The sequence below is a fragment of the Electrona antarctica genome (assembly GCF_951216825.1).
Source record: "Electrona antarctica genome assembly, chromosome: 2".
NCBI lineage: Eukaryota > Metazoa > Chordata > Actinopteri > Myctophiformes > Myctophidae > Electrona > Electrona antarctica.
Window position 1 is genome coordinate 32,105,828 of NC_136807.1, and position 15,769 is coordinate 32,121,596.

The following is a 15,769-nucleotide window of genomic DNA, read 5'->3' on the forward strand; positions in this document are numbered from 1 at the left end:
CAAAGTCATACAACAGCAGCACGACAATGGCTTATCGTATCATGACTGACTTGACAGAGGCAGGATCTAAGATACACAAACAATTCAAGACCAGAATGAAAATCCTTTCTGTATTTTCATATAGCAACGCCACAAGTTGATCGAGCCTAATTTAAAGTGGCAGGTTCCCTTTTTTGTATTATTATTATTCTTTGACTTATCCGGCTAATGCCAGGTGAGCTGACAGCAACAGTCACCTGTGTGAAGGCTTAGATTACGCTGTGGAATTCTGCTGCCTGTCTCCTGGACTTGGCGCCACCTAATCACAGAGGAGGCAGACAGAGGGACAGAACCAAGACTGCTCATGGGCTTGAGGTGCAGGGCCAATGAGATTGGATGGGAAGAGGATATGAATGTGTGTGTGCGTGCGACCGTGCGTGCGTGCGTGCAGCATACGTGCATGTGTGTGTGTGCTGGATTGGAGTGGGAGGTATAGGATGTGGTGGATGATTTCCACCCACACAGCAGTTTAGGTGGGGCGAGGTGGGCACAGGCCTCACTAATCTGCTGATGATCTACAGCCAGGAGAAGGATGAGGCCAGCTGCAGCACAGAGGAGCAGCTAAGACCAGAATGCATGATCACAAAACCCTGTGTATGGAGGTGGTGACTCAAAGTCGGAATCAATTTGACCTTCCCAGACCAGCAACTTGTAACTTGTAAATCACTGTACTTGTAAAAGTGTTTAAACTTCACCCACATCACCCACATGGTTCCCATAAATACTGGGTCAGGACCCATTTGTGGGTTGCGGATACATTTTCATGGGTCCCTTTATTTTATTTGTATTCCTACATTATTGTTGTTTTTAATTATTATAATTTCAAAACATACCCAAAAAAAGATATTTTGAAAAAATAAAATAAAAATCGAAGGAATTCCATAAATTATAAATAAAAACAAAATTGCTTAAGAAGTGGTGAAAATAGCCGATCTACAAGCTCACAATGCAGCGCAAAGCAACGTGTTGTGAGCTTGTAGATCTGCTATTTTCACTACTGTAGGTCCCGGGCAAACATCATTTCTCTTTTGGGTCTCAAGCTAAAAGGTTTGGGAACCACTGGCTTAACCCATTAAAACGGGAAAGCATCTGTGTCATTTTATATTTTAGCTATCGTCTCTGTTGGGTAGAAACCTCATATGTCCAAAACTATCCCATGCAACACTTGCGGCGCATTAAGCCCCATTTCAGAAATAGCAAAAAGCAGAAGTTAATTTGTTTACTTCCGGTTACTTGCTGTCAGCTTCATAGAACACTACAGTATAAGCTCTATACTGTAACACTCTTGTGATAGTCATTTCCAGCTATTACCACAGCATGGCCAGCAGCATTGTCTGTCTGCACAGTTGAACCTGTTACAGTAGATTTGCCATTGTGTCCATGGACTTGCACATGTGTAAACTTGCAGAGTTTACATTTGTGAGTTTGATGGCTATATTAACAGCCAAGAGGGTTTGCACCAACAGGGATGCTTTAGATCTCATTAGGAGACCAATGAAGAGACCTCCAAACCACTGAGCGACCTTTAATAAAACTCAGAGCTTCACTCCATTCACCATGCACAACCAAGGTACACTATATTAAAAAGAGGGTAAGGGCACCAACATCATTTTCGCTATCATGTAATTCCAGCCGGCAGATCCGTCGCACCATGGGAGCCAAACTGCACCATGGGATGCCAAACTGCACCATGGGAGCCAAACTGCACCCGGAAGTTCGGTGGAATGAATTGGAGACAATGAGAGCCCGGTGACCAGCTCATGAACAAACACTATTTCTGAATGACTGAGACCTTTAAAGTAATCACTTCTGGAAAATATATAACACAAGACTGTTCACCTGACCATTTCCTGTCTGGCAATATCACCTCTCGCAATACCTCAGAGCCTGAGAGACAGAAATGATTCCTGCCGCTGTTTAGATCTTCAATAAAATTATGTACTGTGCATATCGAAAAGCAAGTGATTAGAAAACAACCTGTGATGTCTTCTTTTATATTCCTGAAGCGATTATAATGACAAAAGGTCACAATTATTCAAAAAAGAAAAGAGTTTCCTTGTGCACAACTAGGAAGCAAGATGCTTTTCACTGCTGTTGGATGGAAGGTTTCTAAATGGTTTTTTTTTGTGGCTTTTGCCTTTATTTTATATTTTTTATGGAGGGACAGACAGTAGGCTGACAGGAAATGGGGAGAGAGATGGGGGGGTGCATGCAGTGAAGGCCGTCGGGATCGGGAGTCGAACCTGCAGCAAACTGCCAGACTGGATTACCAGCCAAGGTGCCTGGACCGCTGAGCCACAGCCAAGGCCGGATGGAAGGTTTCTGCCAGACAGTAACGTTTTAACTTTAAAACATTACCCAGCTGGATACCAAGGTGATAAACAATGCCAGACACAGGAAATATATCTCCTTCATTTGAGGGAATGTATTATTTGTAGACATCCCAAGGGTCTCGAAGGAAGCAATTTCACTTTCAGTTATATTCTGTCATGAGCTACAGGTGCTTATTGTGAGTCTGTACAGGTAGGCCTACTTCTTGTGAACTTTATTTTCTAAGCTGTGGTACGTACACTACACAGTAAAAAAGTAAAAACATAATTTTGACACTTTTTGTAAATTATTTTGAAAGAATACTCCTAGTATAATCATAGTACCTGATGATCATGTTTTAGGGGGGGGGGGGGGGGGGGATCATGGCACTACATTGAACACTGATCTATCTTGGACATACTGTAAATGAGGGAGACATTGCTGGTGTGATTCTTTGCACGTGCCCAAAATGCCAGTTTCCCACTATCTCCTGAAATCGTTCAGGTATCACATTATTAGTGCTGCTTGATGGTTGCACACACACTTTTCCAGAACAGGAAATTGTTTGTGTCTCTTCCAATCCGTCACTGAAATAACAATGCGGCAGGGTTCAAGCGTACCCGAGTGCCCCTAGCTCTTAAAGGGAATGGAAGAAGACAATCTGATTAGCATAGTTTGTGTTATGCCCAAAACACACTCATGACTAATTCAGAGGCTTAATAACCCCCCCCCCTGCACCTAGTGGCAGAGCTTTGTGCACAGATAACGTGACTTCTGACTAGCGACATTTTGGGAGACCCCCCCACCACCCACCGACGCACCACGCACCCTGTGTTTAGAATGTACACCATAGATGCTATAAATAGGGCACTCTGAGTTAAAATAACACTACATTTTACTGTGTAGTTTAGATCAGGGTTCTGCAACCTTTTTGAAACGAATTGCCATGTTTTTGTGCAGGATGGAATTTACATACAAATGTGAGGGACTTTTACAACTTTTTTAAGTTTATTTGAAACAAAAAAAATCCTCACTCTCACACTTATGCCAGTGTGCCAGTGATCACCCTCCTTTGTGCCAATGTGCCAAAGGTTGCCTATACCCCTGGTTTAGATAAGGTTTTTCTATTCAATGAGTTCACAAGTTTATGACAGTTGAAAATTATTACACATGTACTTATTACATATTGCAGTCCCTAACAACTCTAAAGAGAATGAACACGCATAATGTGTTTGTGTGTGTATAAATGTATGTAGATCTAGACTGTCTTGTATGCTTGACTATTTTTTGTTCATGGAAACTTTGCTTTTTGTTTTGACCTCGCTTTAATGCGAGGTCAAAACAATGAAGGGGTAGGACTCGATACGTTTTTAACTAAAATTCTTCCTATTCCTTTTTCGAACATAAACTAAGGATAATAGGTATCACATGTTTTTTTAGTTTTTTTTTATTTATTATTATTTAAAATCTAGTTCTTCCTTTGTTTCCTTTGTCTATTAATTTATGTTTAAATATGTTCGGAATAAATAAATAAATGAAAAAATGAAAAAAAAACTTAAAGGAGCATTCAGTGATTTGGGTGATTTGGAAAACCACCCAGTCCGCCCCGGTAACAAAATGTGCACGTGCACGCTCTACAGTGGGGGGAAGTGCAACAGGCCAACAGCATGTGCACCAAGGCCCGCCCCCACTCGATCATGATTGGAGGAAGGCCCCACTCATCCTGATTGGATGAAGGTTTTGCCACCCGCCACCAAAACTGAAACTAGGGTTTTTTGACCCCAGGGGCTCACTGGGGACAGGGAGGAACTCCTTATATGGTCAGCACACTCTATAATAGGGAGGATTATCCAGAAAAAAAGAAAAAATAAGTGATATTTGAATTAAGTCAAATCACTGAATATACCTTTAAGGAAAGACACAATAAATAAACAAACATACAAACAAACCAACGTGCCCATTTTCAGACAATCCTAATCCTACCTAAGGTTCTTGATCTTAACTGGCTTTATCTACAGTATGGTCTGAAATTGGAATCGTTATCAGCATAGCATCAAAATCATGTAGGAACTGAACTTAATCATCTTGTGTGACTTTAAAAAAAAGTTAGTGTTGAAAGTTAACTAAAAACAACCCAAAAGTGAGTACAGTGAATGGTCTGAAATTGAAGAGGAACAAAACTCATGAATTTCATTATTTTTTATCTGCGCCCCCGAAATAACCTTTCATAGTATTGCATTTATCTCTTCTCAACGATAGAGACTATCTCTGACAGCCCATTACTTTTACGGGGATCCCCATTCCTCTTTTGAGCCTCTTTTGGACTTCAAGGTTCAAGGTTGTACTTTATTGTTACATCTTGTGTTGCAGGTACATAAGAGTCAAACTTATTTTTGTTTTGGCTTCCTTACAGACAATGCAGCAGCATAGATAGCATAACATTCAAAAACAACAAACCCACAGAAAGCACAGCAAACAAGAATAAAGAGTGCAAGAAAGAGCAATCAAAGTGTAAAAATAATAGTAACATACAATGTGCATGTTCTCCCTGTAGTAGCAAAGTTAGGTACACTTTTTGTGAACAGCTTCACAGTAGGTTATGTTCCACAACACAATTTAGTTTAAGAAGGTGCAATTGAGGCTATGTTCCATACAGCAAATTTAGTTTAGAAGGGTGCAAAAATGTATCATGATAGTGCAAGAGGAGGGCGAGGGGTGGGGGGCTAGCGTTTTCCTTTGCCCGGTTTCGCTTTGGTTCTTATCAGTTCGTTCATGTATCTGATTGTTCGGGGGAAGAAGTCACCTTAAGTCTCCTCAGGAAGTAGAGGCGTGCTTTCTTCACCACCCACACTGTCTGTACTGCCCAGGTGAGATCTTCAGTGATGAGTGGTCTCTGGGAGGTCTCCTGTAGTCGAAGATCAGCTCTTTTGTTTTGTCAACGTTGAGAGCCAGGTTGTTCTCCTGGCACCATTGTGTCAGGTTATCCACTTCTCTCCTGTAGGCTGATTCATCATCGTCTGTGATCAAGCCTATGACTGTGGTGTCGTCTGCAAACTTGATCACTTTGTTGGAGCTGAACAGAGCCACGCAGTCATGGGTGTACAGGGAGTAGAGAAGGGGGCTCAGAACACATCCCTGGGGGGCTCCTGTGCTGAGGGTCAGAGGGGCAGAAGTCGTTGTGCCCATACTGACGTTTGTCTGTCAGGAAGTTGAGTATCCAGCTGCAGAGGTTTGTGTTCAGACCCAGACTCTTTAGCTTGGTGTCTAGTATGGGGGAGATTATGGTATTAAACACTGAGCTGAGTATAGTCTATGAATAGCATTCTCACATATGACTTTTCTCTCTCCAGGTGAGAGGTATGGAGAGCTGTGGCGATCGTGTCATCCGTGGATCTGTTCTGGCGATAAGTAAACTGTAGAGGGTCGAGTGTGGGTGGCAATGTGTTGTTGATCATCTCTCTGATGAGTTTCTCAAAGCATTTGCTCACTATGGGTGTAAGTGCTAAGGCCTCCAGTCATTTAATCCGGTTACTTTACCCTTTTTTGGGACCGGAACAATGGTTGCTGTTTTGAGGCGCATGCTGGGACTTTGCACTCCCGGAGTGATTGATTGAACATGTCCTTGAAAACACCAGCTAGTTGAGTGGCACATGCTTTGAAGACTCGTCCTGGGATGCCGTCAGGGCCTGCAGCTTTGCGAGTGTTGATGCGGGAGAAGGACGAGTGGACATCCAACTCTGTCACTGATAGAGGGACGTTCGTCTGTAGATCCTTACCATCATATTCCAGCACTGAGGTGTGAACTGCAGATCCATTGTTCGGGACCCCCGGAGCTTGGTGGGGGGGAGGGGAGTGGGGGCTGTTGTTGCCAGGGGTTGTTGTTTGTTATTTCATTATCCAGGGAGTTGACGTTGGATAAAAGAATGCTAGGGAGAGGTGTCTTGTCAGGTCTCCGGTCGAGCCTGCAGACCCGACCTTTTTTCCCGTCTAACTCTGTTCTCGCCGTCAATCGCCTGAAACACCTACGCCATAATAAGGCTATGACATTCCACGTATATTTTTTTAAATTACGTATTTTTTAATTTTAACCGGTGATTCAGAGATCCATTATAGGGCAGGATTCACTTACAGAATGTGATCGATTGGCAGTTCAATCAATGTCTCCAAACCAGCTACGACAGCTGAACCCCAATCTGTGGTGTATAATAAAATGAGTTATAGAATAGATAATATACAAAATATTTAAATATAATTCATGACCTGTCTCTCTCTCTGACACTCTCCACTTCTCTCATCTATCAAAAGCAAAACGCAAGAATACAAACACACATACGTACATACGTGCACACGCACGCACGCACGCACGCACGCACGCACGCACGCACACACACACACACACACACACTGCAACTGGTAATTTGTGAGTGGAGTAATGGTGAAATTGAATTTTCCCAACAAGGCAGTGACGTACTACAACCCCTCCAAGGACAAAGTGTGTCATATCAATAAATGAGATCAGGACAGCGACCGCACTGGTGTAATTTTATTATCTTTGTTGTTCATTCTTTCACCAAGCTATGATGTGTTCCCAAAAACATCCACACACACACACACACACACACACACACACACACACACACACACACACACACACACACACACACTGTTTAACCCATTAAAACCGGGAAAGCATGTGTCATTTTAGTTGGCTATTCAAAAATAGCAGATCTACAAGCTCACAGCACATCGATCGCTTCGTGCTGCGAGCTTGTAGATCTGCTATTTAAGACAAATCGTGAAAACATTTTTAGAATTAGCCTCAGGTCTTATTGAGTTAATCACAGGGACTGGCATCATGGCATGGTAGATAACACAAACCATCTAACTAAAGCCATGGGGAACAGACCTGAGACGAATCAATTCCATTGATCATGATTATGAACAGAAAACAGTGAAATCAATTCAAGCTGAAAGAAATCTTGCTGTAGTCATGCACTCAGACCTGAATTTAAACAGCCACATTAAGAGAACTGCAAAGTCAGCCTACTATCACCTTAACCACTTTCACACTGGTGTCCTGATACAAGAAAATACTAATTTCTTGAAATTCTACAAAATAGCAGATCTACAAGCTCACAAGTTTGTAGGCCTCTAGATCGGCTATTTTATAAAGGACTTATGTCTCAGCAGGATTTGGAAAAACCTGTCCATGCATTCATCTTCAGTAGACGTGACTCCCAAGGGAGTCTTTTACGGGTCTCCCAAAATAAATCACCCAGACAATAGTTTAGTTCTGGCTACAGCACATGGCACTTGTGCCATGGGCGCATGTCCAACTCCAATGTACAAGTTAGATGGTGGATAATCTAGTATGGTGCAAAGCGAAAAGGGGTTGTAATTCATGGGTGTTCCTCCAATCAATTAGATTTGGCAAGTTGGACAAGAACACGGCTTTCTGCTGAGGAAACGGCTCTGCCCGTGCACAGAGTGAAAGCATATGTGACCAGATTTGACTGAGAGCCTGCCATCACGCAAACTCCAGCTTTTCACCAGAGGAGAAGAAAATCCAAAATGAGTTAATAGCATAGGGAGACTCTTCACACACTAGAGCATGTCTGAAATAAGTGTCAGAGCTGAAATCGACATGTAAATATGAAATAAATGCTTAAACATGTAGCTAGGTATAATGTTAGAGACCAAGTGAACCTTTCAAGCCTGTTTTCTCAACTCGCTGTTTTCTGAAAGACATTACTACTCTATAAGCCATATCTCCAAAACTGGTGGGTCAAACTGAACAACCAATATGTAAATTTGAAGCTATGATTCCCTAATTCACAAAAATCCAATGGCAGTCCCTCAGTCAAATTTAGTCACATATGACTATCTACAGGAGAATGATATTATAAATGTGTCAGGAGACAGGGTAAACCAAAGCTCTCTACTCACTTGCGTGCGTGCGTGCGTGCGTGCGTGCGTGCGTGCGTGCGTGCGTGCGTGCGTGTGTGCAGGTATAGGCTATGTCTCGCTAGGAGTGTCTCACAGACAACACGCAAGAGTAGAGGAGGTTCAATGAACAGAAACTAACAATCCCCAAAACAACAGGTTTGGGGATGATTGCATGAAACCGACACCTGCACGTGTAGTCTAAATGTTTGTAAACTAAAAAATCTGTCTATTGTCTCCGTTCCAAAGAATTGATTTCAAAATTATACTGTTGGTTAATAATGCATTGAATGGTTTAGGGAAAAAGCATGTCTGGGGACATGTCTGCTTTCTGAACCCAGATTGCTGTTGCCTTTTACCGAGGGTTTTTATTAATTTCCTGCACGACACTGTAACCCTAGCTTATTTTGCCCTAACATTTTAATAGCTTAAGTTAACTCATTCACTGTATTGACGTGTCTTTTTCCAAAGCCAATGTCAATGACGTTTTTTGACATGATTGGCGGTTTGAGTCCAGGTAAGTCGATGGAGACAGGCTCAGGGACTGTCTCTCTCCATGCCGCTACAGTGCGCCAGACAGAATCTAACAGTGGAGGCAGTAGGTAATCACCCGCTGTGTGTAAATACCTCCCATGAGGTACACACTGCTCTTTCTTTCCCTGTTCCTGTCTGTCTGAGAGTTTCTCTCCATCTCTGCCAAAGCATGATCGGCACAACTTTGACAACCAATACACACACTTTAGACCGGGGGGTGTCAAACTGCATCTACCTTGCATAAGGGGTCAAATCCAGCCCCAGGATCATTTGGGGTAAAGGAAAACCAACAAACAAACGGAAATCAAACAAATAAACAAACAAATACATAATACTGTACATACAGAAATAAATGACAGCAGAAACTGTCTCTCTCCTTGCTGCTATGTGGCAGACATCTAACATTGGAGACAGCAAGTAACGGTGCCGCTAAAGAGGGGACCCTGGTCTGCAGTTGCGTCGTCTCGCCCTTGAGCGACAGCACGGCTCTGAAAACTGTCAGGCAGTGAGAATCAGAGACCTTGCAAGAGAGCCATTTATTGCCCCCTCTATTGCTGACGAAAGCAACCACTACCCTCTCGTCACCGTAACTGTATCACTGACTCTGGTACTATATCCACACTACTGTGGATATTTTATTTTGCAAACAAACATTTTCAATTTTAGGAGTTTGGGACTCTTATCCCAAGGCTCAGCCCGAGACTTTGTATTTGATTGGTGTAACGAGGTTGGGCTTCTAATATTTGTATACTGTAATTTACTTATCCATGCACCATGACATTGTGTGAATTATAAACTTATCAAATAATATAATAACAAACTCAAGCAGAATTGGAAGGCACACATGTGTGTGTGTGTGTGTGTGTGTGTGTGTGTGTGTGTGTGTGTGTGTGTGTGTGTGTGTGTGTGTGTGTGTGTGTGTGTGTGTGTGTGTGTGTGTGTGTGTGTGCGTGCGTGCGTGCGTGCGTGCATGTTTTGATTTGCTCTGCATTTAATCAAACAAGCCAATCAAATGAAGCTATAGGACAATTAACTGCAACAGGGAGCAGGTATGCCACCTTGTGGAGTGGAGTTATGCACAGAGCCTATTAGACTCGCTGATGTTGTCAAACAACTCACGAAGCAAGAAGACAAAGACATTCATCATTTACATACCAGGATCAGACTTTGAGAACGTGTCCGAATCCAGGAGATTCCTATAGAAACAAAGGAAAAACAGGCATAAGGAACGTCTAATGAGGGCACGGCTTCCATGTTGATGACCTCATGCTTGTGTGTGTGTGTGTGTGTGTGTGTGTGTGTGTGTGTGTGTGTGTGTGTGTGTGTGTGTGTGTGTGTGTGTGTGTGTGTGTGTGTGTGTGTGTGTGTGTGACGTGTGTGTGTGTGTGTGTGTGTGTGTGTGTGTGTGTGTGTGTGTGTGTGTGTGTGTGTGTGTGTGTGTGTGTGTGTGTGTGTGTGTGTGTGTTCCTGTTCCTGATATGAGTAGAGTGAAATATATGCATATTATTAATTATATGACCATCAATGTTAAGTTGATCCTTTCAATAGAGGAAATACTTCCATGGCCCAGGGGTAACGGGAGTATAAGTCAGGACTTAAAGACTTAAAGCCAGGAGTAGTATATTCACCTAACGTTTTTCCAATCTTCTATTTTAGCATCAACAAGACATTTTACACTCCTCTCCAACTGCACGTTAACAACACAAATTTCGAATGAGTCATTTATATGGGGACTACCCATAGATCCGAAGTCCTGTTAGTCTGAACATGCAGTAAGGTTGGCGAACATGCACTGCTCCCATGCTTGCGGTTATGTTTAGGTTAGGGTTAGAGATATAGGAACAGTAATTTCGGAACAATGAACCTTCTGACTATATGGCAGCAACTCAATGCATTTAGGTCTACGGAAATGGTCAAGACGATCTGCTGCAGTTCAAACTGAACATCAGACTTTGAGCATGGTATGGACTTCTTGGGGCCAAATGGGCACTGGCCTGATCATTTCAGAACCGGCTGCTCTACTAGCACAACCATGTCCATAGTGTTTACAGAGAATGGTGTGAAAAATATAGAAATTATCCAGTGAGCGGCAGTTCTGTGGCCCGAAAATGCCTTGTTGATGCTAAGATTGGACAATAGAAGATTGGAAAAACGTTAGGTGAATATACTACTCCTGGCTTTAAGTCTTTAAAGTCATGCAAGACACAATGACACTGTATAAATTACATAGGCAGGTGTGCAGGTTGGTAATGGGAAATATTAACAAATCTGTGTGCTAGGCTGCAAGACGAAAAGAGGCCTTCATTACAACAAAGTTTAAAAGCCTATTAATACTACACTGCTAAATTAATGTTAATTTAATTCTGAGAGATAAAGATTACATCATTCACTGAGTTAGATTAACATGTAATTTAATGTATATCTGTATTTAATATGAACCAATCAGTGTATGTTTGCCAAATTCTATTACTTCCTCAGGGGAGCTTGTGTGCAACAATCATCATCATCTATTATTCAATGGTAGGAATAACAATTGCAACCACAAGCAGTCTCACTGGGGCTTTATTCTTATTTATTTATTTGGAAGAGAAGTGGGGCCAAGACATTTGTGGTCAATAAACAGCAAGACACATAGTAAGCAAGTCAAGTCCATGAGAGATATTCACCTGGGACTGCCCATAAGTCAGAAATCCCATTAGTCAGACCTGCGTGGCCGGTTAAGACTCACCCGTGCTGCGGGTTAAAAATCACCCGTGGCTTCCTGTGAGGTTAGGGTTAGGTTAGGGTTTGGGATAGTATTATAATGGTCTGACTAACGGGAGGTCAGACCTGCCAGCCAGCTCTCAAGACAGCCCTCCAGTCAGTCAGTCAGTCAGTCAGTCAGTCAGTCAGTCAGTCAGTCAGTCAGTCAGTCAGTCAGTCAGTCAGCCAGTCAGTCAGTCAGTCAGTCAGTCAGTCAGCCCCCCAGTCAGTCAGTCAGTCAGTCAGTCAGTCACTCAGTCAGTCAGTCAGTCAGTCAGTCAGTCAGTCGGTCAGTCAGCCCCCCAGCCAATCAGTCAGTCAGTCGGTCAGTCAGCCCCCCAGCCAGTCAGTCAGTCAGCACCCAAGCTGAATAAAACGTTATTTTTAAACCACCTGTAGTCAGTCAGCCTATAATAGCCTATATAGGCTATTATTAGGCTACAGGTGGTTTAAAAATAACCTGTCCTGGCTAGTGGCTACATATATGTAGCCACTAGCCAGGACAGGTGGTCTCACACATAGATATATATATCTATGGTCTCACAGCTATAGGAGGAGACTCTGATCGAGTTGGGGTCCCATGCATATTGCTGCTGATGGGATTAACTATTAGAGACACATCCTTCCAAGGACGTCGACAGGCAGATGGGAGATGGGAGGGTCATATACGTGCAGGAGGGAAACCAATTTATTTAAGATATTAAGAGGTTTTCCAGCTTTTGCGGGTGTCTGTCTTGTATTGCATGTGCGTAGGCTACTGGCCTATCGCGTGCATGTGCGCTACTGGTGTGTACGTGTGTACGTGTGTGTGTGTGTGTGTACGTGTGTGTGTGTGTGTGTGTGTGTGTGTGTGTGTGTGTGTGTGTGTGTGTGTGTGTGTGTGTGTGTGTGTGTGTGTGTGTGTGTGCGTGCGTGCGTGCATTTGTGCGTGCTGGACAGTCAGGATCAGACAGACACAAACACAATTGAGAATAGATTCAAGATTAGGCTATAGTTGAGAAATATAGGCGGCTACTGCTGCAGTTTTTGCCATTCTCATATAATTATTTTTACATTTAGAATTAGAATAGACATTTCCTAGCCCAAGAGTTTTTTTCGATTCGTCAGAATCGGGAAAAAAAACTCTACGAGAGTCTAAATCTTGGGCTAGACGTTTCCCTCCATAATAACCTTAATAGGTGGCGGTGCAAGAAAACCGGAGTTTGTAAGTTAACTATTACAGCTCTTACCTGCACGAGACGGTAACTTCTATTTTAGTTGCAGGTACTCTGGTGTTGAGAGGGTCGAATTCTCCTATTGAAGCCATCATCTCGACGCGTGACATTAAGACGTCAACTGTTTGGCTTCTGTTTGTTCTTCTTTTTGTTTGTTCTTGGTCACACACACACACTGCAGGTCTGTGACGGTAGCAGTACATCCATTCTGGTCTATTAGCCTACTGGTTTAGCTCCAGCGAGAGAGAGGAGAGATAAAGTTGTTCGAGGATTATTGAAAGTTCATTTTTCACAGCACGGACCGCGTTTGTCGGTGCCAAGACGCACACACCCCCTATCTGAGGCTATCTCTCTCTCTCTCTCTCTCTCTCTCTCTCTCCCCCTCCCTCCCCCAATATGGTTATTTCTCTCCCCAAATCCCAATCTCTCTCTCTCTCTCCCCCAATATGACTCTTTCTCTCCCCAAATCCCAATCTATCTCTCTCTGTGGCAGCGGTGGCCGAACGGATTGCGGAGCGGTCTTGATACCGGAAGGTCGCCAGTTCGGATCAGCGGTCCGACACGTTAAAATTACCACCGCTGAAGTGCCCTTGAACAAGGCATTGAACCACTACGATGAAATGTTCTATGAGCAGGGCCTGGCTGGAAACAAGTTCTTGAGTTTAGCCCAGATACCCTGGGTAAATATAGTAATCATTTCATTTATCTCTCTCTCTCGATCTCTCCATAGAGAGATACTATTAGTATTTATCGTTATGATGATGATTACAATTTACAATTACAATTTAGGCATTTAGCAGACGCTCTTAATCCAGAGCGATTTACATTAAGCAATAACAAAAACAAATAACAAAAGCATGGCATACATCACATATATAAAAAGTAGTTATCATGACTCAAGCGTAAACTAAGAACGTAACAGTGGAGTATCTATGTGAACTATACATACTATACTATATTATATATTATACATGTGTACTATAAAGTGCTATGACTACATGAAAATGCAATTCTAGTGCCGTCTACGTAACAAGCTATAAGTCTGTTTAAAAATACTACCTAAGTCTACATAAAGTGCTATCTAAGGGGGCTAGGCTAGGGCAAGTGCTACGGACCATGGTGGAGTCTGAAGAGGTGGGTTTTCAGACTACGGCGGAAGATTGGGAGTGAGGCTGCAGTTCTGACTGTGATGGGAAGTGCATTCCATAGTTTTGGAGCCAGAAGGGAGAAAAGTTTGGGACGTGTGGAGCGTTGTCCCGGCGTTTTTAGTGAAGGTACCTCCAGCTTCCCTGCGTTGGCTGATCTGAGTGCGCGGGAGGGTTTGTATGGTACGATCATTGTGAGATATGGGGGAGCCATGCCTTTGGTTGCTTTGAATGCCAGCATCAGAGTTTTGTATTCTGTGCGGGCAGCGACCGGGAGCCAATGGAGGGAGCGGAGAAGGGGGGAGACGTGTGAGAATTTTGGCTGGTTGAAGACCAAGCGAGCTGCGGTATTTTGGATCAGTTGGAGGGTCTTAAGTGCACACTGGGGGACCCCAGTTTGGAGGGTACGGGGGATGATAGCAAACCTTTCCAAGAAACCTGGTAGGTCCCGTGATTCTGAATCATCACAACGATAAATATTATCTGATCATCACCATCATATTATTATTATTATTATTATTATTGCCCTTATTATTATTATTATTATTATTATTATTATTATCATCATTAGCCTATAATAATAATAATAGTAGACAATGATTGATGCATTGCTGATCGTATTTTCCATTCAGTAGCCATTCAGACACTGAAAATATGTACACCTGTTGATCCATGTGTGCTGTGGTCCCTCACTGTCTCCCTCATCCAAACCCACTGTTGATCCATGTGTGCTGTGGTCCCTCACTGTCTCCCTCATCCAAACCCACTGTTGATCCATGTGTGCTGTGGTCCCTCACTGTCTCCCTCATCCAAACCCACTGTTGATCCATGTGTGCTGTGGTCCCTCACTGTCTCCCTCATCCAAACCCACTGTTGATCCATGTGTGCTGTGATCCCTCACTGTCTCCCTCATCCAAACCCACTGTTGATCCATGTGTGCTGTGGTCCCTCACTGTCTCCCTCATCCAAACCCACTGTTGATCCATGTGTGCTGTGGTCCCTCACTGTCTCCCTCATCCAAACCCACTGTTGATCCATGTGTGCTGTGGTCCCTCACGGTCTCCCTCATCCAAACCCACTGTTGATCCATGTGTGCTGTGGTCCCTCACTGTCTCCCTCATCCAAACCCACTGTTGATCCATGTGTGCTGTGGTCCCTCACGGTCTCCCTCATCCAAACCCACTGTTGATCCATGTGTGCTGTGGTCTCTCACGGTCTCCCTCATCCAAACCCACTGTTGATCATGTGTGCTGTGGTCCCTCACTGTCTTCCTCATCCAAACCCACTGTTGGGAAGCCAAGGGTGAAGGGGGAGGTGCTTCCAGTGGTGTAAAGTAGGCTAACTAAGTACATATAGGCCTATACTCAACTAAGAAGTACAATTCAGAGGAAACTAGAAAAAGTGCCCTTCTGGGCACAGGTCTCCACCAGGAGGATAGGACTGTGTGAGATGTTTGGCAAAATGTTTAGGATTAATAGAAACATGTTTTTGAGGCATTTTGTTCCAAAAATGTGTTTTGCAAAAATCAACCTGTTGGTGGCGCTATAACAGGCCAATGTGAAAAGGGTGGGATATATTCCTCAGCCTAGTAAGAAAATGTGTGAAAGATTTCACATAAATTGCATGCTGCGTTCATGATTTGAGGCTTTTGTTCAAAACGGGGCAATCTTGCAAACTGTGAAAGCTAATTATAGCCAATTAGGATGGAATATGAAATATGGGACAGATCCGACTTGAGCACATGACCATAGAGATAGTGTGTAACGATTTGTGAGATTTTTGGACAGAATCTGGAGGAGTAATATCAAAAAATGTGTTTTACAAAGGTCGGCCTCCTGGTGG

The 15,769-nt window shown here is 43.2% G+C and overlaps 1 protein-coding gene across 1 annotated transcript in view; it reads right to left on the minus strand.

Annotated features, from left to right (window-relative positions):
- LOC306912361 (copine-9-like) overlaps positions 1-12,877 on the minus strand; it is a gene marked incomplete at both ends in the record, with an annotated part of 115,244 nt that extends 102,367 nt beyond the window's left edge. Inside the window, 2 exons of the mRNA XM_079488521.1 lie at positions 9,982-10,022; positions 12,798-12,877. Of these exons, the coding sequence (XP_079344647.1) occupies positions 9,982-10,022; positions 12,798-12,877 (121 nt within the window). The remainder of the gene's footprint in view (positions 1-9,981; positions 10,023-12,797) is intronic.
- Positions 12,878-15,769: the final 2,892 nt, after the last annotated feature.